Source organism: Sus scrofa, chromosome 15 (assembly GCF_000003025.6).
Source record: "Sus scrofa isolate TJ Tabasco breed Duroc chromosome 15, Sscrofa11.1, whole genome shotgun sequence".
Classification (NCBI taxonomy): domain Eukaryota; kingdom Metazoa; phylum Chordata; class Mammalia; order Artiodactyla; family Suidae; genus Sus; species Sus scrofa.
Window position 1 is genome coordinate 126,262,990 of NC_010457.5, and position 25,733 is coordinate 126,288,722.

At 38.0% G+C, this 25,733-nt stretch overlaps 1 protein-coding gene and 1 long non-coding RNA gene across 5 annotated transcripts in view; one reads left to right on the forward strand and one right to left on the reverse strand.

Annotated features, from left to right (window-relative positions):
* The window catches only part of CUL3 (cullin 3), a 95,544-nt gene extending 71,385 nt beyond the window's left edge, over nt 1-24,159 (reverse strand). Inside the window, exons 1-2 of one of the 3 annotated variants that reach the window (XM_021075736.1) lie at nt 23,679-24,159; nt 1,324-1,521 (exon numbers count right to left, since the gene is read on the reverse strand). In XM_021075736.1, the coding sequence (XP_020931395.1) occupies nt 1,324-1,521; nt 23,679-23,744 (264 nt within the window). In that variant the 5' untranslated portion in view covers nt 23,745-24,159. Of the gene's footprint in view, nt 1-48; nt 176-1,323; nt 1,522-23,678 lie in introns of those variants that run through there. The other 2 variants (XM_021075738.1, XM_021075737.1) reach the window with 2 other exon arrangements.
* LOC102163217 overlaps nt 24,404-25,733 on the forward strand; it is a 59,104-nt gene continuing 57,774 nt past the window's right edge. For both annotated transcript variants that reach the window (XR_002339138.1, XR_002339139.1), the window contains exon 1: nt 24,404-24,449. This is a non-coding gene — a long non-coding RNA (uncharacterized LOC102163217). The remainder of the gene's footprint in view (nt 24,450-25,733) is intronic.

The window sequence follows — 25,733 nt, forward strand, 5'->3', positions numbered from 1 at the left end:
AATATATCTGAACAAATTACTTATGAATTACAAAGGGAAAATAGGTACCTTTACAGTGGAGAAATCTGGCGGACACCAAGTGATCAAAGTTAACATCACCAATAATGGGATAAACTGACATCATGTGCCTCCTGATGTGATGCACTGAGGACACAACATCACTTATGTATTATTCCTGCCAAAAATGCATAACCTGAAACTAGTCATGAGGAAACAATCAGACAAACCAAAAACTGAGGGACAATCTACAAAACAACTGACCTATACTCTTCAAAAATGTCAATGTGCTGAAAGACAAAGAAAGGCTGAGGAATTGAGTGTGTGATCCTGGACTGGATCCTGGATCAGAAAACAAACTGCTATAAAGGACGTCACTGCCACACAGGATAACTGGTGAATTTGAATGTGGACCGTATTAGGTAACAGTTCTGTATTAATATTAAACTGCCTGATTTTGAACATTGTTCTTTGGTTAAGTACGAGAATTTCCTTGTTCTTAGGAGAAACATTCCAAAGGATCTAAGGGTAAACGAATCTAAAACTTCATTCTCTAACTGTTCAGCAATAATATTAAAGTACCAATAGAAAGATCGGCTAAAATGTAGCAAAATGTTACCAACTGGTAAATCTACAATATAAGAGATCATTGTACTACTGATGCAACTTTTCCTCTTTTTTTTGAAATAAAATTAAAAAAAAAAAACAAACCCTAATACCACACAAAAACTTTGAGAAGTTTTTATTTATCTGTGGTATTTTACATTTTATCTGACACTCTTAAAGCAAGACATACTTGCAGTGGAAAAGTCTGCTTTATAAAAACATTTGTTCTAAAAAAACACATACATGTTTTTGGAACCAAAGAACCATTTTATAATGTTAACAGTCCAACACTAATTTATCTTTAAAAAAAAAAAAATTTCACATTCATTGTAGTAAAACTCAGTTAAAATGAATAAAGTCAACTTGGTGAATAAAGTCTTAGACAATACTTTCAAAACAATGTAGTCTTATTATTTTCAAATATACAGAGAGAGAAATAAAATGGGCTAAAATAAGTATTTTAAAGAAAAACTAATGATCTGTAATTAACATTTTAATAAGCAAGTATTTATAAACTAAAAGTTGCTTCCAAAATTACATTTATCATACATCACAAATTTTACCTTTCTTCAATTATCAAAAATTCTGGTCTAGCTGATTTTAAGTCAGGCTTTATTAGATAGTTACTAATTGATTATTTCTACAGAGGCTTCCTGGAACCTTCAAAAATAATTCTTCTAGATTCAATATAGTTAGCAATAGTCCTTTAAAGTTGGATACCTTATTTATGAGATGTTCGGTAACAACTTCTCTTAGTCCAGTGTAGAGCTTTTCTCCATGTTTATGCAAAACCATTGTATATGCATTTCTATAGAGCTCCTCAAAACTAAGACCACTGTTATTCTTACGCTGGATTTCTTGAATTGCATTTTTCAGAAGGTCCCAAATGCTGTTTACATATTTTTCATCCATGGTCATCTGTAATATCCAAGAGAGAGAAAGAGAAAAAAAAAAAAAAACAAAAAACCAATGGTTGAAAATCTTTCTGTATTTATCCATAGAGTAAATATTTTATTATATGGCTATGATTATAAATCTGCATGACTTAAAAGGATGTTAACAATCTATTTTAACAGAAATAAAGGGATACATTTAAAAATAGTTTTTAGAGCTAATAGAAGCAATCTTTAAAAAATCCTTTTAAGACCTCCCCTCCTTTATCTGCAGCACAACCCTCTTTAAATAATATCATAATTCCTGATATGAATGCTTGCTTTAGCCAAAAGTAGTTTTTCTCTAAGTTTACTTAGTAGAATATAAGCTCAGAGAAATACTGAGACAGAAAGGGCTGCCTGATGAAAAGATAAACTGGGGACATGAACATTATTTTCCTCTTCTGAAGATCTGCAGAGCTCCTTAGCAAAGTCAAGATCAGAGGAAGATCTGTAATTAAAAAGCAAAACAAACAAACAAAATCTAATACAACCATTCTCATCTTCCTGCTTTCCCAGCTTAGATTCCACAGTCTGTCATTTATAAGTACCCTGTGTAAAGCCATAAATCACTTGCCGTTTTTCCTTCCTCCAAAATACTTGCCATTCTAAACTCCAACTGCCCACCTACGCCTCACATGCACCCATAAAGCTGAAGGTAAAAGAAGAATAACATACATACAACCATACTCAATTCATTTCAGTTAAATTCATAACCACTAACCACAAGTGGTCCCTTTGCACAACCACACAATCCTACTTCTCTAGTCTGACTCTACCTTCTCAGATGACTTTAACCATCTCCTCCATCCTCACTCTAGGCTAATGCTTTCTGATCCACTAAGAAAACAGAAATCGCCTAAAGAGATACTGCACAAACCATGGCCATATCCACTAATCTGATTGTATACCTATATAATCTACTAGTTCGTATTCTTGAAGTGCCAAGTTCTTATACTCAAAGTAGAGCAGAAGGACCAGAAACATAGACATTATCTAGAGACTTCTTAGATATGCAGAATCTCAGGCCCCACCCCAGACCTACAGAACCACAGTCTGCCTTTTAACAAGAACCCCAAGTGATAGCTACACAAAATGAAGATTAACAAGTACTCAGCTATTCAAGGACCTTGCTTTTGCAATATCCCTTCCCAGTAACATCAAAATTTTCCTCTCTGCTAGGTAATTTCCATCTGCATTAAAATCTTGTTTCCCATCATAAAACCATACGAATACTCACACCCCCACATACTTCTCTAGCACCACCTAATTTCTTGCTTTTTCATGTACAGTGAAATCACGGGGCTGGGGAGAAGATTTCTATATTCCCTGCCTCCAAGTCACATTTCCCCCACTGTATCTTGAATCTACTCCAATAAGGCTTTCATCTCAACCATTTCATGGAAACTACTTGAGAAGGTCACCAGTGACTTCCACACTGCTAAATCTAACAAAGTCTCAATTCTCATCTTACTTGACCTCTCTGGTAGCAATTAAAAGAGCTGATCATTCCTACTTTTTTTTTTTTGGTCTTTTTAGGGCGGCACCCACAGCATACAGACGTTGCCAGCCAGGGGTCAAATCGGAGCTGCAGCCACCAGGCAACACCCCAGCTACAGCAACACCAGATTCGAGCCGTGTATGCTACCTCATCACAGCTCACGGCAACACCGGATCCTTAACTCACTGAGTGAGGTCAGGGATCGAACCCGTGTCCTCATGTGTACTAGTCGGGTTTATTAACCACTGGGCCACAATGGGAACTCCTCATTCCTACTCTTGATACAGATTCCTTACTGGCCTTCCTATTACCTTGCTTTTATTTTTCAGTCTGCTTACTGATTCTTATCAAAACCTCCAATTATTACTTATCAAAATTTTTACTTATCAAAATTTTTACTTATTTTTACTTATCAAAATTATTACTTATCAAAACCTCCAATTATTCATCCACACTCAGTTTTTAGGTGAAGCTAACTTGTCTAAACTCATGGCTTTAAGTTAACCTCAAAATTTATATATCCTGTTTGGCCCTATTCCCTTAGTACCAAAAGTCCTATATTCAGCTACCTACTGAATATTTCTACTGCAAAGTCTATTAAACATCTCAATTAAGTCTACAATAGAAAGCCTAATCTTTTCCCCTAAGTTGGCTTCTTTTACAGTCTTCTCCAACTGAGCAGATACCCACTCCATCCTTCGGTTGCTAAGGCCAAAAAGTTTTGTCATCCGTCCTCTTTAGTCGCTCACCTCACTTTTAATCACCAGGAGATCTGTTGTCTCTACCTTCAAACGCACCTAGAACCTAACTCCTCATTTCTTCCACTGCTACTAGCCTAGACCAAACCAACATGATCTCTCAGATTACTACAAAGCCTCCGTCTGGAACGCGTTCCTCCTATCAACTTTTCAACCTCAAAACTCTGCTCAAATATCACCTTAAAATGAAGCTTTAACTGCCTACTCTATTTAAAATAGCTGCCTCCTCCTACTAGTGACCCTCAAATTCCAACCTCATATTTTTTATTTCTTTTCCTGACCTCTCTCCTCCCAGTCTAATGTCAGCTCCATGAAGGCAGGGATTTTCTTCACTGCTGATTAACCTCAGCCACTAAAATAATATTCAGCATACAATAAGCACTTATACTTGATTGATTTTTCTACTCATCTCTAACTAGGCAGCCCTTTTAATGCCATACAAAACCTTCAAGTTCTGTGTTCGCAACCAGGGAAACAGCACCAATTACTCATCAGATTCATCTGAACTGAAATAGAAAAGCCTCTCCAAACAGGGAAGAAGCTTTTAGAGGTGACGGATATATTTACTGCATAGGTTATTACAGTGGGTTCACAAGTGAATACTTACCTCCAAACTCATCAAGTTGCATACATTAAATATGTACAGGTTTTCATTATGTCAGTCATACCTTAATAAAGCGGTTTAAAAAAAAATTCTCTCCAAGTCCCGTCCAATGAGTATAAACGTGAAAAGAGGAAGAAGCAGGTAGGCAAAATAGGTCAGTCATCTAAGCAAGAAAATAACAGCTCATCTCCCAATCAAAAGGATTCTTAAGCAGATGACTCAAATTGAGTCTTATTATTCTAATCTCTTCTGGAGAGCTTTAAAAAGAACTCTTCAGAAAACAACTTCTTTTCTGTTACTCAAACCTTATTTAAATTCAGGTCTATTAGAGACTTCTCTGAAATGGCCTTAAGAGAATTTACCCTTCCTTACACATAAACTACTATTTATTTTTAAAACAAGATATTCTAATACACAGGATGCCATCCGTACAAAATATAAATAAGACACAGCTATTTACCAGTTTTCACAAATAAAGACCACAATCAATGTGATCATGATGGCTTCAAATAGTTCATGTAGTGCAGTGAAGTTTTAGTCTGTTGACAGAATATGTAGAGGTTATAATAAAACAGCCTAAGACACCATCCCTGATGTTAAATAATGAACGTATAAAGCAGAATGTTCAAAACAATTTCAAAGAAAAAGCAAAATTAATGTGGACTAAAAACTCCAGAGAAAACCATACTGCTAATAGTTGAGCAAAACTTTAAATGATCTTGTCAGGCTATGTAACATAAGATCCCACAAAAGCTAGAAAAAATACAAAAAGGTCTCTATTCAACATGAATTGCAAAATTTGCTATCAGAAACTAAAATACTTTAAAAATATAAACTAAAAGGCTTCAAATATTGTACAAATACTCTTACATTACAATAACTGAATCATTTCTCACATATATAAATCAAGGGTTACTCTGTATGTGGTATTTTCCTCAGTATATTTGTGCTTTACAGACAGAAATGAAGACAAAGGACAACAATGTTTCTTCTGGTGATTGCTCAAGGATAAAAATGTCCCAGCAAAGGAGAGGAAAACAGACCTAGAGAGATTAAATGGGAATTGGGATCAGAACTCTGGTCCTCAAATCTAGTCCAAATTGCTGGACTCAACTCCCAGTCCACCATGTTAAGTAATATTAAGTGTAGTAACTGATAATCTAGGTAAACGCAGTATGGTGTATTAGTACAGAACACAGAATTTGTTCTGACAACAAAAGCCTGGATTTGCATCATGGCTTTTCTAAATTCACAAGCCATATAACCGTGGGCAAAATACTTAACTCTTCTAAACTTTTATTCCCTCACTTGTAAAGTGGGCTTAACAATAATATCTATCTCAAAGGACTATCATGAAGATTAAAAGCACATGTCAGAAGAATTTAAACCAGCCTAGGGCACAGTGGCCATCCCTCCATATCCACAAAACCCACAGAATCCTCAGGTTTGGCCTCAGGTTTGGTATCTGTACAGGGTCCTTTAGCCCATCCCACATGGATACCAAAGGACTACTGTATAATCCCTCACATGTCAATTAATGATGATATAATATCTTGAACTCTCATCTACAGGCATCAAATGTCAGGGGAAAAAGTTTTTCAAGCTTCGCAAACAGACAGCTAAAATACAAGTACCTTAACAGCACAACTATGCCAAATGGAAGTCAGTAAATATAACTTTCTTTCAGAAACAATATTCTACACTTCATATCTCCTATTCCTCCAGTGTCATTTAAATCATTTTAACCCCCAGAGCTCTGTCTTTGGTTCTTTTCACTCTACACTGGGTCCCAGGCAGTCCCATTCATTATCACAGGTACAACTACTATGCACACTTCTAGGGTTGTAAAATTCATAAGGCTCTAGATTGGCAAGGGATTCTGGAGCCTCCTAAAACTGCATATAAAATTTCGCAAATATAATGTGCGCACTTCTTTTCTGGGTGGTAGGTGACTAGTTCTTATCAAATTTCCCAAGAAGTCTGGTCCACATTCCAAAGAAGATAAATTACTGGCCTACACATTAATTGCTCCCAAATCTATATTGCCAGTCCAGAAGTTCCTCCAAAGCCTAAACTATTGTATTCAACTACCTCCTGGACATGCCCAATCAAGTAGTGCAGACACAGATCAAATTTATAATGTCCAAAATTTCTAGTAAACTCACTCTCTAAACCCACCCAAATCTTTTTTCTGTATTGTTTAATTCAGTAGTGGCAGCACAAACCACTTAGTTATACAAGGTAGAAGCATAAGCCTTAACTTTTCTTCTAACCTCTCTCTCACCCCCTTCTCATCCAATCATCAAGTGCTACCGACATCCAGCCAAAGATATTTCTCAAGTATGTTCTCACTCTTCCAACACGGTTGCTCTAAACTGTCAATTAGATCTCTGCAACGGCCTTCCAGCCACCATGAACTCTAATAACCTCTTGGAGACTATCTTCCTCAAAATCATCACTAAAAAAAACATGTAAGCATCATGCCCCTGTTCAAAACCTAGCTCTCATTAACAAAGAGGCAGAGGGTGCTATAAAAGGGAACATAATTTCATGATCTAGCCTATGCCTACTTCTCTGACTTCATCTTTCACTTACCACTATTCATCTTAAATTCACTCCCTGGCAACATTAAACCAATGGTTATTCCTGCACACTGTCATGCCTCCCCTCCACACAACACCCTCGCCTATCTTTTTTGTACCTCCCTCTTCTGCCTCTTCCTTATTTGATTCATTACATAGCTTCTGAATACAGCTCAAGTGTCACAGCATCCAAAGCAAAAATCCTTCCCTGATCTCCTCAAGCAAAGCTAATGATGCCTCCTCAGCTCTTTCAGAATACTCAGGTTATATCCATCACTACACTATCATACTGCTCCATAATTACGTGTTTGTGAATCTTTTTCTTCCACTAGACCATGAGATACTTAAAGGGACTGTGAATTTTTCTTCAACCTCACTTAGAGGGCCATAAAAAAATGTTGTTTTACCTATGTCACACCCACGGAATTTTGAAAACAGGAACATTTGAATTTCCAGGCACAATAATAAGAAACATATTTTAATGTGCTTATATAACAATGTAACTTTAAAATAATGAATATCTTTTTCAAATAAAAATAAAGTATATAACATAAGCAGAAGACTCAAATTTCATTTACCAAGTAGTATTTTCAGATTTTCCCATTCACCTAACTAAATGCTTCAGAAGACTGCTTTATCATTAACTTATTAATATATGTTAACTAGGAAGAAAATGAGATAGAAAAGGCTCTTCAGGAGAAGAGCCATGAACTACAATCTTTCCCTAAGTCAAACAAGTCCAAAAGCAATACACCCAAGGAAACCACACTTCAAGGGCAGATTCCTACATAACATGCTTTGGTCTTGGCATCAACAGAATCAGTAAACAACAGTAGCAAAGTAATTATGTTACTGATGAACTTTAATTTCTCACCCATCCTTGATAGAGAACACGTTAACTGTCAATGGAAGTTAAAAGGACTAAATGATAAACTAATGTCATCAATATGTTAAGCATAAAAACATCAATCTATTATACTTCTACTCAGAGTCATTTAAATGCCCTACCTAATACTATGCATGTTTTTAAAAGAGTAATACAATTCTTTTAAAGTTGTATTCCAAATTATTTGAGCAGGATTTTAATCCCATTAAAGAAACTAACTTAGGTTGCAATAACTGCAAACAACTCAGGAAAGGATTCGGTAACAATGCTTCATCAAAACAGTAAAGTGATAAAAATCACACACATATATGTATACATTTAATGGTTGCTAATTATTAGATTTATACTGCATCATTCCCCAATCTGCTCAAGTTACAAAGTGTTCAGCAAAGTAAATTCAGTCTAGCAAGAAAAGAGTCAAAAGCTCTTTTTTAAAGGAAGGTTAAAACAATATTCTTAAATGCCCATGGCTTAGTGAGACGTTTTAGAAACCAAATCAGGACTTTATTTTTTATTTTTTGCTTTTTAGAGACACACCCACAGCATATGGAGGTTCCCAGGCTATAGCTGCCAACCTATGTCACAGCCACAGCCACAGCCACACCAGATCCAAGCCGCACCTGTGACCTACACCACAGCTTACCCCAAGCCAGATCCTTAACCCACTGAGCGAGGCCGGGGATTGAACCCGCAACCTCATGATTCCCAGTCAGATTCACTTCTGCTGTGCCACAATGGGAACTCTCCAGGACTTTATTTTTTAGAAGTGACCTTAACCCCCCTTTACCTAGCCCCATTCCAGGATTATAATTTCCTCATTAATAAGTATCAATAACAAAAATAACACTAACAATCCTTATTTTCTTTTAAAAACATCTCTGTTCTTTCATCTACATTACTTTAAAAGACATAAAAACAAAGCCTTCCAAATGCCCCATTTAAAAGGATGTCAGTCTATTATATACTTACACATCTTGAAAGCTCTGTAGTTACTAAGAGTTGGAGAACTACAGCATGAGCTAATTAAAACTAAAATGAAGAGAACTGTATTCTTCACATCGACTACATACAAAGGACAAGAAGTCTTTAGTCCCCTGTGAATAATTTTCTATAAGAAATTTAGAACAGGGTGGGTGGGGGAAAAGGGTGAGAATTTGAAATTCCAGGCAATTCAGAATGACACAGCTAAAAAAAAATAAACAAACAAGGAAAAATGCTTGATCTTAATTTTGAGCTTCAGCCTCAAAAAAGTTGCTTTGGTACAAGTATCTGAGGAACGGCAATACTCTAGACAAATATAACTAAACCATAAATTATATTAGGAAGCTCCCTCCCAGATTATAAGCACCTCAGACTAATTTAAAGTCTCTCTTACTTTGTTATCCTTCACAACATGTGGCATGATGCTTAGATGATTTGAATGCAATCCGGTTACAGGTGATAATGATGATCAATCTTACTTGATACCAATGGATATGCAATGACTTACAACATCTGCAGTAACCCCATTTATCCATCAGTTAATCTTTAACCATCCTCAACCATCAAAAATATACCCAAAGATCCAAGCTTTGAGGAAAACAGCCCAGTGGGACACATTAAGACTTTGGACAAGTTATTTAACTTCCAACTTCAATTTCTTCATCTGCTTATAAGAGGAGAAATGGAAGATGATGTATTATGTGGAAATAAAGTTTGTGAAAGCATCTGACACACAATACTTGCTCAATAAGTTTCTTTCTTTGCTACATAAAGCAGACATACAGTCTTACCTAACAATTTAAGTCTGAATGTAAAGTTAAAACACTGATGTTGGTTAACTGGTTTCCCTTTGATTAAAAGTGGAGATCACATGGGAATGGAACTGTGCTTCCAAAAGTAATGACTGACTTTTAGAAAGGAAAGAAAAAGATTACCAACTAGAAAAGCACAGTAACCTGGGACAGTGCCATGAAATCACAAACTTAAGTCTGACCTACATTCGACTGGCCTCCAATATCACTAAATTACAGAACACAGTAACATTTATAATGAGAAAGTCAAATCATCAATAGAAGGTGCAATTACTATAATCCACATTTCAGTTCTCAACATGAGTAGGCTGTTCAAAAATCAATCTGAAAATGTAGAACAATTTCTCTCAAAGACATATGGTCAACCTTTCAGATTAGCCTATTAAAGTCCAGTTAAATCACTTAGAGTCCTAACAGTATTCTTTCAACTACATCTGAGTGATTTCTGCATATGTGAAAAGAATGTATATGTAACATTTTATAGTCTGATGATGACAATTTAAAAAAATGCAGTTTTAAGTATTCTCACTGAGTCAAGAAGTTTGCCACTGTCCTACTGCTGCTGTTTTCACTGATAAAGAGATGCTACTGGGCACCCAGAAACACCTTCTACACAGAGAATATTCATCTTGACTAGAACCCTTCAAATTCATAGAGACCCTCCCTATTAAGAAAATTTTTATATCTATAAGATCAACACTTTAAAATAAGAACATTTTGTATTTCCCAATGTACCATTAAATCACAAACATTATAATAAAGGGTCACGTGTATAAAATAGCTCTTTAAACATGCATCTGGAAAACAAAAATAATAAAAAAGAATCATATATTTGGTATCTCAAAGTAGCAGTATGCTACAGACAAAAAACACTTCATATCTAAGCATGTGTTTGAGTTCCTTATTTCTACCCTACAATCTTCTACTTTCTTCTTTTTAGCTGAGGTAGCTAAGGTTTTGTTTTTTCTTTTAAATGGGTACTCCCAGTTTTCCTAACACTATGCAAGTGTGTAAAGCTGTATAAATTAGTTTACATCAGAATCAGCTACACACAATCCAAAGGAAAAGCAAAAAAACCATGTGAAACAGTATCAATTGCCACAATTAGGTGTATCTTTGAATAAACCTATTAATCAAATGGGATATGGCAGCAAAGGGCTTATCACATAAAATTATTATAAAAATCTGGTATCAAATCTCAAAATTCCTCTAAAACTACCAACTTACATGTAGAGAAAGTATGTAAGACTATAGCTAACTTTCCCACTGCTTCATATTAGGATTTAGCCACCACCACTGAACTATACCATTTTTATTCTAAAGAAATTCTAAGGCTGAAAAAAATAGGTGACCATTTGCAACACTACACAAAACGTTTTAGGGGACAGAAGAACACACCAGCATTCAGTTCCTCGGCTGAAATTTTCAGAGCTTAAATGAGCAGAAGAAAACCTCAAATTAAACCCTCTTCATTTTGAAGAAACTGAAGCTAAGCAGCTTATCCAAGATCACTCAGCTGGTTAGAGCAAGGAAGAAATCCACATGAGCTAAGTACCAGGTCAATTCAAATCACCTGAGTGATACAAGGGACTCACTCTACAAATGAATAGGCTAATATTAACACTGAATTATTAAGGCTACATGCTTATTTCAGTTTGGTTTAGAGAAAAGAGCTTTTAACAGAAATAAGCCTTCTGGTCATGGTTCTGCCATAAATTCAAGTCATGAATATCCTTTGGGCAAATCACCCTCTCCAGTTCTTTGTGCCCCCATCTATGAAATAAGATTAGAACAAATTCTAAAGTCCTTTGTAGTTTTTAAAAATTAAAATTTAAAAACAAACGGGAGCGAATAAATTACTTGTTTATTTGGCTAATGCTAACTTTCACCAAAATAATATACTTCTTTCATGTCTTATTTGCATATACCATGAGGAAAAGTGAATTACTTTAAAGTATCTGATCTGTTACTTCAAAATTCATTTCACTGTTTAACCTACTACTTCTTGGTATATTCTGAAAGACACAAAAAATTAAAGATTAAATTATTTAAACATATTAAGTTCAAGGAATCACTTTTTTCTAAATATATATTTAAGATAAATTTATTTTACCTTATTTTATTTTTTGCATTACTCAATGAATTTTATTACATTTATGGTTGTACAACGATTATCACAACCAAATTTTACAGCATTTCCATCCCAAATCTTCAGTGCATCCCCCCACCCCCCCAACTTGTCTCATTTGGAAACCATAAGTTTTTCAAAGTCTTCTGTTGTGCAAAGTTCATTGTGTTCTTTTTTAGATTCCACAAATTTCTAATAACTGAAAAAAATTTTAAAAACATATACTATCAGATTTTAACATAAAAAAGTGTTAACTCAAAAATAATGTTTTTATTACAGGTTATGACTTTGATTGCTTTATTCAAGTCAATATACACTAGGACCCCATTAAGCAATTTATATACTTAAATTTTACTTTGACTCATTCAAAGTTTTTATATCTTTTTTTTTTTTTGTCTTTTTGCCATTTCTTGGGCCGCTCCCGTGGCATATGGAGGTTCCCAGGCTAGGGGTCGAATCGGAGCTGTAGCCGCCAGCCTATGCCAGAGCCACAGCAACGCAGGATCCAAGCCGCGTCTGCAACCTACTCCACAGCTCAGGGCAACGCTGGATCGTTAACAAAGGCAGGGACTGAACCCGCAACCTCATGGTTCCTATTCGGATTCGTTAACCACTGCGCCACGACGGGAACTCCCAAAGTTTTTATATCTTGTATTATCTTATGAGATGTGCATAGATGTTGAACCTAGTGAGGCTTGAGCTTGCAAAAGCTCCTTCCAAGGCCTGGAAAATTATTTTGAACCCACTTCATACAGAGAGTACTGCACACTGTATAAGCTTCAGGGACCCTGGCTCCACTCCTGGGTAATAATTTAAACATCAAGTTTAGAATTAATTTTCTGCTATATCCCTTTTATGAAAGTAAATATTGCAGAATCTAGCAAAATCTTAACAGAATATAATTAAGGCACTGTGGTGTAATGGGGAGAACATGAATTTCTGCGACAAATATACCTGGGATCTGAATTCCAGCTCTGCCCTTTCCTAGGTATATATGTAATATATGAACTTTACTATCTCTCTGAGCCCCAGGATAGATTTAATACAGAGATAAAAACATCTAGAGACTGTTGTGAGGATTTGAGATAATTATGATTCAAAGAGCATAAAACAGAGCCTAACACAATGTAGATATTCAATAAATAGTAGTTACTAATCTGATAAAGCAACTTATACTATTAATAAAAGGAAGGGGAGAATTTTTCATGATTACTTTCAAGAGGATAGGGCAAACAGAAGAGGCTAAGTGTCGCTCAGTTAAGAGCTGCTTTAGATAAGAATGACCTAAAATCAGTATGTTAAAAATCAGCATGTTAAAGCATTCCTCTTAGCTTGCTTTTATAGAAAAGCATCTCCAAGGAATCTTGCATTTTCCTAAAGTAGGTAAAAGAGATCTCTTTGAAGTCTTTATTCATTAACTTGGTTGTAACTTTTCTAATTGGAAGAGCAAATTCCGGCCCATTCCTTTCTCAATGATTATTAAATAAATGGAAATAAAATTAAGAAATTTTAATTATACTTTCAACTTTAAAAGTGACTTAAAAGAAAACAAAGAAGGAATGTTTTTTAGCAGTAAAAACTTGGAATAGGGGTGAAAGCACCTACAGGATCAGTTCTCAATTTCGTATTAACCGTATCAAGTTGGGAAAGTAGGACTCTGCAACTTTTAAAAGTCTGGATTAATGACAGCAATTTTACAAAACTACTACGAAGTACCACCTTACACCAACCAGAATGGCCATTATCAAAATGTCCACAAACAATAAATGCCGGAGAGGGTGTGGAGAAAAGGGAACCCTCTTACACTGTTGGTGGGAATGTAAATTGGTACAACTACTATGGAAAATAGTATGGAGGTTCCTCAAAAAACTAACAATAGAATTACCATATGATCCAGAAATCCCACTCCTGGGCATTTATCCAGAGAAAATCATGACTCGAAAAGATACATGCACTCCAATGTTCATTGCAGCACCATATACATTAGCCAAAACATGGAAGCAAGCTAAATGTCCATCAACCGGGTAACGGATAAAGATGGATTATTATTCAGTCACAAAGAAGAACAAAATAATGCCATGTGCAACAACACAGATGGATCTGGAAATTATCATACCAAGTGAAGTTAGACAGTGAGAGACAATCATATACTATCACTTACCTATGGAATCTATAAAAAGGATACAAATGAATTCATTCGCAGAACAGAAACAGACTCACAGTCTTTGAAAGTAATGGTTAGAGAACTTTTTAAAATGAAATCTTCTATACAAAGAGCAAAGAACAAACTGTTCTAAATGCAGGGAGATTTTTGAAGATACCTACTCTACTCTTCCTAGGCCTTCTGGGTCCTGGAGATCCTATAAGAGATTGAAACTAACTGTCCTACATGAAACATTATTACTTTTAGTTGAAAATACTAACTTTATGATTAGAAAATTATTTTAACTGTCTCAGTGATGCCATTGTTTATTAACAAGCTCTTTCAGACATAATTTCTTTTAATCCTCACAATTAACCTGTGAGAAAGACCACTACAGTTTCTATTTTAAAGATGAGAAACAGAAGCTCCCCTCCTGGCTCAGGAGAAATGAACCTGACTCGCATCCATGAAGACACAGGTTTGATCCTTGGCCTCGCACAGTGGATTAAGGATCCGGCGTTGCCATGAGCTGTGGTGTAGGTCACATATGTGGCTTAGAACTGGTGTTGCTGTGGCTGTAGTATAGGCTGTCAGCTACAGCTATTCCTCCCCTAGTCTGGCAACTTCATATGCTGCAAGTGTGGTCCTAAAAAGACCAAAAAAAAAAAAGAGAGAGAGAAGCAAACTAAAGAATCTGTCAGTTCATTCATTCAACATGCAGCATACCACAGCACCACACTGACAAAGATAATACAAAAACATCTGCTGCCTCCTCTGAAGAAAGTGATGTTCTAATAAAAGAGATACTATTATTTGAAGATTCTGGCTATGAAGGGAGATGGCTTGGTAGTTACCATGGCAGGGAACACAGAAAAAGGAATATCATCCTTCTCTGAGACCCAAGGGAAGGAGCTGAGAATAAGTAAATATACAGATTAAAGAATATGACTGAAAGGGAAGAAAGCTGAAGAAACTTACACAAGATAACATTAGTAGTTAAATTTAGAGAGATAAAAGAATTCTCAATAAAGAGCTTAAGGACAGTGATTAAAGTTTGAAAAAGCTCATTCAGGAATGGGAGAGGGAGCCTGCTAGGGACACACAAAAATTGCCCAGAGGCACTGAGTATCCAGCTAGGTTAGAGAGTCTTCCAATCTTCTCCAGGAGTAAGTCTAAAGGCAGATGAGTGGAATAGTTCAAGACGGTTTTTGCTGATATTTCTGGCATAGCTCTGGGGAGGTAGTAGGAAAGAAAGAAGGGTCAACTAGTAACAATAACTACAGCTAGCAAAAATGAAAGGGTCTTCTTAAGACCCAAGAGCATATTAATGTGAGAAGGAAACAAGCAACAAGTAGGACAGCACAATTAATAACAGCTTGCACTTATTTATAGTGCTTACTATGTGCTAGATGCTATTCTAAGAGCTTATTTACATGTATTAACTCTATCCTTGTAACCACCTTAGGAGGTAGGCACTATTGTTTTCTCCTTTTTACAAAAGAGGAAACAGCAGAAGTAATTTAGGTCCTATAACTAATAAATGAAGGAGCTAGGACAAAATGGAATATTGAAATTTAAGGTTTCTTTTCTTTTTTCTTTTTAGGGCTGCATATGAAAGATCCCAGGCTAGGGGTCAAATTGGAACTGTAGCTGCTGGCCTATGCTACAGGCACAGCAACACCAGATCTGAGCGACATCTGTGACCTACACCAGATCCTTAACCCACTGAGTGAGACCAGAAATCAAACCTGCATCCTCACGGATACTAGTCAGATTCTTAATCCACTGAGCCACATGGGAACTCGTGAAATCTAAGTTGCTAAAGTAGCAGGATGACAAGCTCCTAAACAGAGTGAAGATCACCATATTATAGAAGAGGCCAGATCTGTTTGATTATCATTGTATATTCAGTATCAGACCCCTAGTAGGAACACACAATAAGTATATTTTAAAATAAATGAATGACCCTGCCCACATGCACTGAATAAAGTAATGATTTAAACTAGAGAAACATCTGTGAAGGAGGTATTAAAGTCTTGAATGACTGAGGGGGCATGTGTAAGAAGTTAGGAGGTGATCACAACCTAACCACTTGCTACTACAAGCAGCAGCTCACAAGTACCGCTCACAAAGGTCCAAGCTACAAAAGAGGATGATGGATGTGGCAATTATCAGCATCTGAGCCCAAAGATTCAAGGATTATAAGGGAAATAGATACCTCAATTCAGAGGATAAGCCTGTATCCTCAGGGCAAAGCCAAATTTTAGAAGAAAAGAAAGAATTCTCAGAACAGGCTATGATACAGGTGGTCAATCTGCAATGGGGACCACCACGTGTAGTTCACAGTCTGGGAGGAAGGAGTCGCAGTGGAGGGAGAGTAATGTAGAATACAGCTAGTGAACAAAAGGCCAGACCAGAGATTAAGTCTTCTGACATGCAATAAAAGATTACTGCCAATGCATATTATCTTTACTTTCAAGTCACTGTTTCAGGAGACTAGGCTAATTTTAAGGAAACTGCCACAAGATCATTCATGACCTATAATTGACGACTGCACTTAAAATTTGAAGAGTTCAAACATTTCTGAGTACTTGCATAGATGTACCTAAGTAATCAATTACTATGGTTTGGCTTAAAGGACTAGTTTCTCATTTAATCAATCACTCACGAACCACCCACACTGTGCCTAACACTATGCAAACCTAAGTACTTTGTGGTTCAAAAGGGAGTCTGGTACAAGATTTGGGCAGGGACCACAACCTAGCTCATGAGCAAAACAAAAAAAAGGGGGTAGATGAAAGAGAAGACAAGAAATAAGGAAAACAATGTATTTTTGGATAAACAATGTAATATTAGAATGTATACACCAAATGAGTGCTTATTCTTTCAATAAAGTTACCCCAGAAAAGTAACTTTACTCTGATGATTATGTGAGATGCATTACTGGAACTTCTTTTTGGATTATACCTCCATCCCCAGTGGCATTCTTTTGAAGGGCCCCAGTGGTGCCAAACCTATATTCTTTGAGACTGATTTCTTAGTATGGTTCACAAATTGACTCCGTAAGCTTTTCAAAACATGTAATAAGCTTTTCCAAAAATGTAAGCACCAAAAAATGACAGCACCACGAAAATAAGTGTGTAGTATCAATAAAACTACTTGCAAAAATGCAATTCAAGGAGTTCCCGTCACAGCTCAGTGGAAACAAATCTGACTAGCATCCATGAGGACTGAGGACGTAGGTTCGATCCCTAGACTTGCTCAGTGGGTTAGGGATCTGGTGTTGCCACGAGCTGTGCTGTAGGTTGCAGAGGCAGCTCAGATCTGGCATGCTGTGACTGTGCCATAGGCCAGCGGCTATAGTTCCGATTAGACCTCTAGCCTGGGAATCTCTGCATGCCGCAGGTGCGGCCCTAAAAATACCAAACAAATAAATAAATTTAATTTTAACATTAAAATTGTGGCATAATCATGGCTAAATGTTGGTATAATAGTTAACTGTGCAAGATACTGTTCTAATGCCTTTTTTTTTATCTCTTAACAACCCTATAAGGTAGATCCTACATTTTCAATTTACAGAGGTGAAAACTGAGGCTAGAAGTAATTAAGTAACTTACTAAGGACAACACAACTAGAAAGAGATGGAGCTGACATTCAAACTCTGGCAGTCCAGAGTCCACACTCCTAGCTATCATGCTCTCAGTCTCTTTACTTCTTAGTCATACTTCTAAAATATATGTTAAGTAATATAAAACTAAATGAAAATTCCCTACAGACTACCCATAGTTTTATTTTTACAAGTAGGCAAAGAATTGCAAATTAAAGCATTACAGTACTATTTTTGCACCTACGAAATTAAAGATATAATATGTAAGCTAAGACACCGCTACATGGTAGAAGTAAAACTGATACAAGCTTGAAAGGTGTTAATTAATTCGTACAGCATTCACTTTAGAGCCAGAATGCCTGGGTTAGAAAGAACCCTAGTTCTGCCACTTACAAGTAAAGTGACCTTAAGCAAATTACTTAACCTCTCAAGGCTTCTTTTGTAAAGCAGATGATAAATAGTAGTATTCTACAGAGTTATGCAAATTAAATGTTTACACATGCAAAGCAGAAAGAACAGTGTATGTCACATGATAAGCATTAAGTGTTACTATTATTATTCCTACCTTTCTGGTGGGCAATTTGGTAATATATATTAATTACATTAAGCCCAGTAATTCCATAATTATGGATGGGCTCAAATATTTATGTGCCTAAGTAGTCACAGTTACATTCTTTACAATATGTAAAATATAGATTCACTAGAATCCATCAAAATCCCTGGCAGTAGGGAAATGTGAGTCAACTGAGGTACTGCAGAGTATTACAGTCATTAAATACAATGTTTTTGATATATTTAATATGGAAATATATATACAATAAGATACCATATTTTTTAAAAGACAGCAAATAAAAAGATCATACCTCAATTTTACTATATGTGTAAAAAACTAAAAGAAAACATATCGAAATGTTAATACTGCTTATTTCCAAGTGGTAGGGTTACAGGTGATTTTTATTTCCTCATTTATAAGTTTGGGTATTCATTAATCATAAATATGCATCACTTTTATAATTAGAAAAGCTACTAAAATGAATTTAGCTTGACAGGATACGACTGTATAGTTTTTCACAATACACGGACACTAGCTGTAATTCCTGCTTTATCTCAGTGATTTCCTACTAGCAGCACCTTTACTTTCCTGCTGACTTCACAATAAAGTACTTTCAAACTTTCATTATTTAAAACTACAAATCATCCAATAACCATTATAAAAATCCAGCAAAACTGTTAAACACCCATATAATAAAAACGTCAGCAAAAAAATCTCTAACGTCTCCTAATTTATAACACAAAAGAAAAACATACTACTTTTTCTAGTCTTAATTATATAACTTTGTTGAAATAGAGAAATGCTGTTATTACTTAGCTACATTTAATGAATGAATGATATACAAATGAAATTTTGTTTTGAATGAATGGAGTGACCTTTTGAGTGGTGGATTATTTAAAAGGCCAATTTCTCATACTATGTTCTACTAAAATTGTTTCAAATTCAGTAACTTTGGTACTAATAATTTTCTTGACTCCTCAGAACTACTTTCTAGGGAGATAATGCAAAATATACACTTTATAGAGAACTACTTTATCCTCTTATTTTTAACTTCTTAAAAGCCTGAAAGGTACTAACAGCTACAACACAGTTGGCTATCCTAAAGCCATTAAACTGAAAAAGATCAGACTAAGTGAAAGTAACACTTTAACGAATGTTATCTTACTCCACAACATCTTTATAAGAAAATACTAGAATATGAAAAATAAATTTATAGTTACTTTGCCACTCTGTGTAATTTGCAAAACTATTATTCAGTCTTCCTGTATGTAGAGTCCAGGTAGTTCTAGGCAGTAATTACTTTTCCTTAGAGAAACCTATTATGAAAATCAAAGTTGTTCCCCCAAATCTAGCAAATATCACTGCAGGTAAGAAAAACATTAACTGTACCCATCTGTCATTAAATTCTTGTGCTCCTAAGGTTTTTTTTGTTTGTTTGTTTTGGTTTTTTGGGTTTTGTTTTTTTTTTTTTTTTTTTTTTTTTTTTTGCTTTTTAAGGCCGCACTTGCAGCATATGGAAGTTCCCAGGCTCAGGGTCAAATCGGAGCTGCAGCTGCCAGCTTATGCCACAGCCACAGCAACACCAGATCTGAGCCTCATTTGCAACCTATACCGTGGCTCACCAGATTTTTAACCTACTGAATGAATGAGGCCAGGGATCAAACCCGCATCCTCATGGAAACCAGTGGGACTCTTAACCCACTGAACCGCAACGGGAACTCCCTGCTCCTAAGTATTTAAGTACAGGATAAATGATCTTAAAATTCATCTTTTTCAGAGTTCTGTTGTGGCAGAGTGGGTTAAGGATCCAGCATTGTCACTGCAGTGGATTGGGTCACTGCTGCGGCAGGGTTCAATCTCTGGCCCAGGAACTTCCACATTCTGCAGGTGCAGCCAAAAAAAGAAATTCATCTCTTTCTAATGTCAGTCATTTTGTTGGTTCCATCTAACAGTAACTTCTATCTACATCATTAACTGTCCACATCACACAAGTAGGTAGTGCTCTGTGAAGCTCATCTAGAATTAAGGAGTGGATATGACAACCAGAAATTCATTACCATGATTTAGCATGCTTCTACAAAGCAATAACTGAGCCAATTTCTCTTGAAATCTAACAAAAAGGCCCACTTAAAATGCAAATTATGTATAGAATTGCAGTATGGTATAAGTTTTACTCTTGTGAACAATGATGAAGACACACTTAACACAATGAAGGCCACTTTCAGATGGCACTCTTAAAAAATTATTTTCAAAATGTCTCCTAAACTGTGAAGGCTAAGCCAAGAAAGGCAAATCAGAGGCCAGTATTTCCATTCAACCATTATTCCTTCCAACCGAATCAAGTTTTTCAAGCCCATGTGGACAAACACTGGATGGTACAGATGGTAAGGCATGTCTTTTCAAAGATAAAGACAAATGTTCACCTGACAGCAACTAGTCCTACACAGAGGAAGAAAAGCTCAGAGGGAGACACAGGCAACAGCAAGGAAAGAAGAGCAGGAACTTCTTGGGGCAGCATCCTTTGGTCCAAGTCCACATAGTTTCCAGAGGTTTCACAATTACAGCCTCCTTCCTTAAGAAAGCTCTGCAGCCTTTGCTGTTACTTTGGGTACCAAGATCAAAAAGATGTGAAATGACATATATTTTGTTCACCGCAGAAAATTTACACACTGTAAAAACTATTTCCTCCATCATCAATCTGCAAAATACAGAAAGTTTCTCTTTTCCCATATTAAAAAAGAACAAATTTCTCCTGAAATCTTACAAAAAAGGTCCACTTAAAATGCAAATTATGTATAGAATTGTGGTATGGCATAACTTTTTCTCTCGTGAACAACGATGAAGGCACACTTAACACATGCACTAAAAAGAAACTGACTTTACTGATGGGACTATAGCTAGAGTAGGTTTATATGTTTATCAAATATCCTGCACCTTCACTTAAAATTTTGCAATGAAAACAAAACAATCCAAAAATGTATTTTTATACTTTTTATACATCAACTTCAAATAACAGACTCTGAAAGAGCACTTGAGACCTTGGGTTAAACTCAACTGTAATTTCCCTTAAGGTAGCTATCACCAATGGTAATGTAAAATACAATAGCTTTAAGAATATACATGTGAATATACATAAACAATATTATTTATGGAATAAGACGCATTTACTACTTCTGACTAGCAATCCATGCAGACTATGGTTATGTAAAAGACTGCTAACCTGGAAGAAAAGAAAAATTCTGAAGATCTATAAGAGCTAAAACTTTTACCAAATAAATCACTGAAATACCACACCACTACGGTATGTACCTATCTTTAACGAAGGTTCAAAGAACTATGACTTTAAAATTTATATATTAAAAAATATAATGATTCTTTTCATTGGAACTACTTACAAGTGATGTTAATACTTATGAAATAAAAAAAACTATTGGGCTTTAAAAGTTAGCAGATACTAAGTACTAGCTATCAATCACTAGCTACTTACAAACTTCATTTAAAGATTTCAGAAAAACTTAGAGGGCAACAAGTTATAGACAAAAAGGGTCTAAATTAGCTCATGACCATAATGCGCCTTAAGAAAATCAGTTTCAGGACTATGAGGTAACCTGTCACAAAGTTATGACACCCTTCGCCTAAAGGAATAATAAAATTCTCTCCCACCCCTTCCTCCCAATGATACAAGATCCAGAAAGGAGAGACCATACTTATTTATCCCAAACCCCTGCACAGGGCGCCTGGCACACAGTCCTCAGTATTTGTTGAATGAATGAAGGAATGGAAAAACAAACAGAAACAGACAGACCAAGTGATCAAAGAGTTGACTACACACAGATAAATGGTTAATCAGAATATTAACATATATGAGTTGATGTCAAATGTGAGCTATTTCTCCTAATCTTAATTAGGAGAACTCAGACTTCAAGAATAGCAAACTTTTCCTAAAAAACTTGTATAAAATCATTTTAAATGCTGAATAATTCTAGATTCTGCTAAAGATGTTCAGAACTGATTTAGTAGGAAAACTAGTATCACTCACAAATTCATAAACCCAGTTCATTGTTCCATTATAAGGGAAAACACGCTAATGAATTTCATTAGTGCTCTTCTGTCAATATTTCTCATTTTCGTTGTAGTTTCTCATATTCACTTAGGAAAAAAACCTTCAAAAAAATCAAAATCCCTTTAACCACCATCAAAAAATTTAATTCTCCTTAAGTATATCCTCCCTTTATTTACATAAAGCTGGAAGTCTCTTCACACTGACATCAATATTTACATTATTACAATTTCAGAATTCTGCATCAGGAGCATTTTTTTTCTTTTAAATCTAAAGAATTTTCAGAGAGGTCCTCAACCTCCCTGGGTCAATTTCTTACCAAACTAGGACATTTATATGAATAAATCTTTCCCCATTGCAAACTACACTTTAGAAAAAAGCATGCTTTGAAAAGTTAAGTACAGACCCTCTCTTTCCCCCCCTCACAGGATATGTGTTTGTGATTCTAAGACAGGAAACCCAACATCTTTCTCTAGTTTCACTGTTTTAAAATCTTCTGCTCAACTGCTAGCTTGTCTATCTTGACGTGTATCTGTTACTGTAGCGACATGAGCAAGTATGTCCAGTTTCTCTGTTCCAACTGCACATTTTAATTGCTTGCCATTGGCTATCTGAATCAGATACGACATCCAAAGTTATACCCTATATACTAAACACCGCAAGCGTATGACTCAACGTAATGCTAAAAAAGAAAAAGTTTCTGAACAGAATACGTTTGCTGTCACTAAAACCTAAAGCAAAGCAACTCGGAGTGATGACTACTCATTCTTTTGGGCTTCCACGGCCAAGAAATGGAGAACCAATTGTCCAATTTGATTTCTCTTGTCTCCTCTTGAGTGGCAAGGCAATTCCTGCACAAGTTTGTAAAGTGCTTTGGAAGCTTGTGGATGAAAGACGTTATAAACACACCCGATGTTATTAGTACATTACTACGGAGCATTACGTGGAAAGGCTGTCACTGCGTCGGGGGTAGGTTGAAGGCATAGCCCTTCCTGAAGAGGGGAGGAAAAGGAGAGGACAGCCCCCTTCACCATCCGAAACGTTTGGCTGGCCATCTTTTAGGTTGGGTTATTTTTTAAACCGCAGCGAAACCCCACGTGAAAAGTTACACACACGCCCCATACGAGGAGGACTTCCACAGTCCTCATCCCTGCAGGGCCGGGGGTCCCGGGAACCGAGGAGCGGAATGCTAGGGGTTGGGCCTACACCCCAGGAACGTGGACGGGGGTGCTGGGACCGGCGAAGGGGCCCCAGCCGCAGCCGACGCCCGCGGGGCCCCAGGAGGCGCAGCTCCGGGGCGGGGGCGCGGCGCCGGACAGGGGCGCGGGGCGCGGGGAACGGCCCGGGAGGCTGCCGCGCTGGAGCCCCGCGCAGCCCGGTTGCCTGGAAGGCTCGCGCCCCGCGGCCGGCGGCGTGGGGGAGGGGAGGCCGGGCCTGCGGCCTGTTGGGGGAGTTCAGCCCGGGCCTCGCGTGCGGCTTTCGGCCGGGCCCCCGGCCCCGGGGTCCCAGGCGGCGAGAAGCGACTCACCGGAAAGGCCCGGATCCGCATCTTGGTGTCCTTCCGGCTGCCCGTGCCTTTGCTCAGATTCGACATGGTGCTCGTCCCCTCCCCGGCGGCGGCTTCGGGTCGCACTCCGAGGCGCCGGTGTCACATTTAAGGCGGGCGGGCAGGCGAGGGGCGACGCTGGGGGCGGCGGCGGCGGCCCCCGGGCTGGGCTGGAGAGCTGGCCGGCCCCTGGGCGGCCGCGGCGGGGGCGGCGGCGGCTCGGGCTCCGGCGGCTCGGGCTTGGCTGGGGGGCTGCGCTGGCGGGGCGGCTCCGCGGGGTCCTCCTCTCGACCGGCTCGGCTCCCTTTATCGCGCTCCTCCGCGATGGCGGCGGCGGCGGCGACGGACAAACATCTCACTGCGCAGGCCGAACGTCCTCCTCCTCCTCCTTCTCCTCCTCCGCCTCAGCGAGACGAGATCCGGCCCAGAGGGTGGAGGGGGGAGGAGGGAGGGAGGAGAGCCGGAGAGTGGAGAGATTGGGGGAAGGGGGGGTGGGAGGACGGGAGGGGGAAGCGGGCGGCCGCGGCGGGGACGCTCAGATCTCGCGAGAAGAGGGCGAGCGCGCTGCCCTGGGTGGGGCGGGGCGAAGCCTGGAAGCGGGAGGGGGCAACGGGAGGGGAAGAGAGGAATAGGGAGTTGGGGAAGTGGGAGGGGCCAGCGGGGCGGGGAGGTGGGAAAGGGGCGGGACCGAGGGCGGGAGGAGTAAGCTGACTTTTTGAAAGGGGAGCGTTGGAGACCGGATCCTGGGCGGAGGTGACTGCTGATTGGTGGAGTGCGGAGCCGGTGGGGGTCCTGTTCACGTGGACGGAGTGGGCGGGGGAAGTTCCGAGAGCCGGAGCAGGACTGTAGTAGGCTGGGGTTCCGCTGGGCTGGGCCCGGCGGCGCTGCGATGGGCTGGGGTGGGCCGGGCCGGGCCGGGCCGAGCTAGGGCGGGCGGCGGGTAGTCTCGGGGAGGAGTATGGGGTGCTAGCTGGATAACCACGTCCTAGAACTGGTTCCTGTGTTTTTCTAGGGCAGGTGTACTAGGGATGGGTACTTGAGCAGAAGCCAGAAAGTTGAAAGAATAGTTGTGTAGGAGTTACCTGCAGTGGCAGAAATTAGGGTCCTGTATGCCTAACAAGGTATTCGGATTGGATATGCACACCCCAGCTGTCAGGATTCAGAAGTGGAGATTTTAATCCACAGATTTTCCTTAAACTGCAGAAGTTCTTGATTCACTGATATTTTCTGAGGGACCCAGGACTTACTAGTGTCAATATTTCTTTTTCTTTACCGTTGAAGTAAAATGACAGCTCCCTTAATGGAGTGCACTATTTTGGTAAATGGATGATAGAAACCTATCTTTAATCTGACAAATCATTTTTATCGTTATGAGAGTGCCATAGGTTTTGAAAGCCAAAATTTTTTGTCTTTGATTCCAGTTTGCTGATAATTTGGGGCAAAACTTTTTGGCATTGTGGTCAAAAAGTTTAGTTTGATTTATCAGTTTTGCTTTGCATTTACTACGAATTTTATTTCCTAACTTAACTCTTTGCTCAGTCGATGTGGTATTTGAATTTCTGACTCTGCAGAGGAATGTGTGAATGCCCACTAAAGTTTGTGATCTCACGTTAAATAAGAACTTATTGCTGAGATGGGTATCTACATTTGGAAGCTGCAGTATTAATACTTTCAAACTTATTTTTAATGCCTTTTTAAACAGCTGGAGTTCAGTACTTTTGTAGTATTTGGAAGCTGGGGTTTTTTATACTTTTAAAAAAATAAGTGAGCTGAAATATACCTTTTGATTGTTCACTATAAGGTTGAATTTGCCCTAATTACTTTAATCCTGATCTCTAGATTTAGTTATCAGAAAGTATTGTGCTTTACCCCCTTCTTAGTTGAAATGCCCCCATTGGAAACATAATATTTTTTGTTTTGTTTTCTGGTATTGCTAATAAAACAGAGCTTAAGAAACAAGGATGTTGCTTAAAGCAATATCTATGTAAATACTGAAGCTAAAAATAGGTCAAGAATTTTGTCCATAAGGTAAGATTG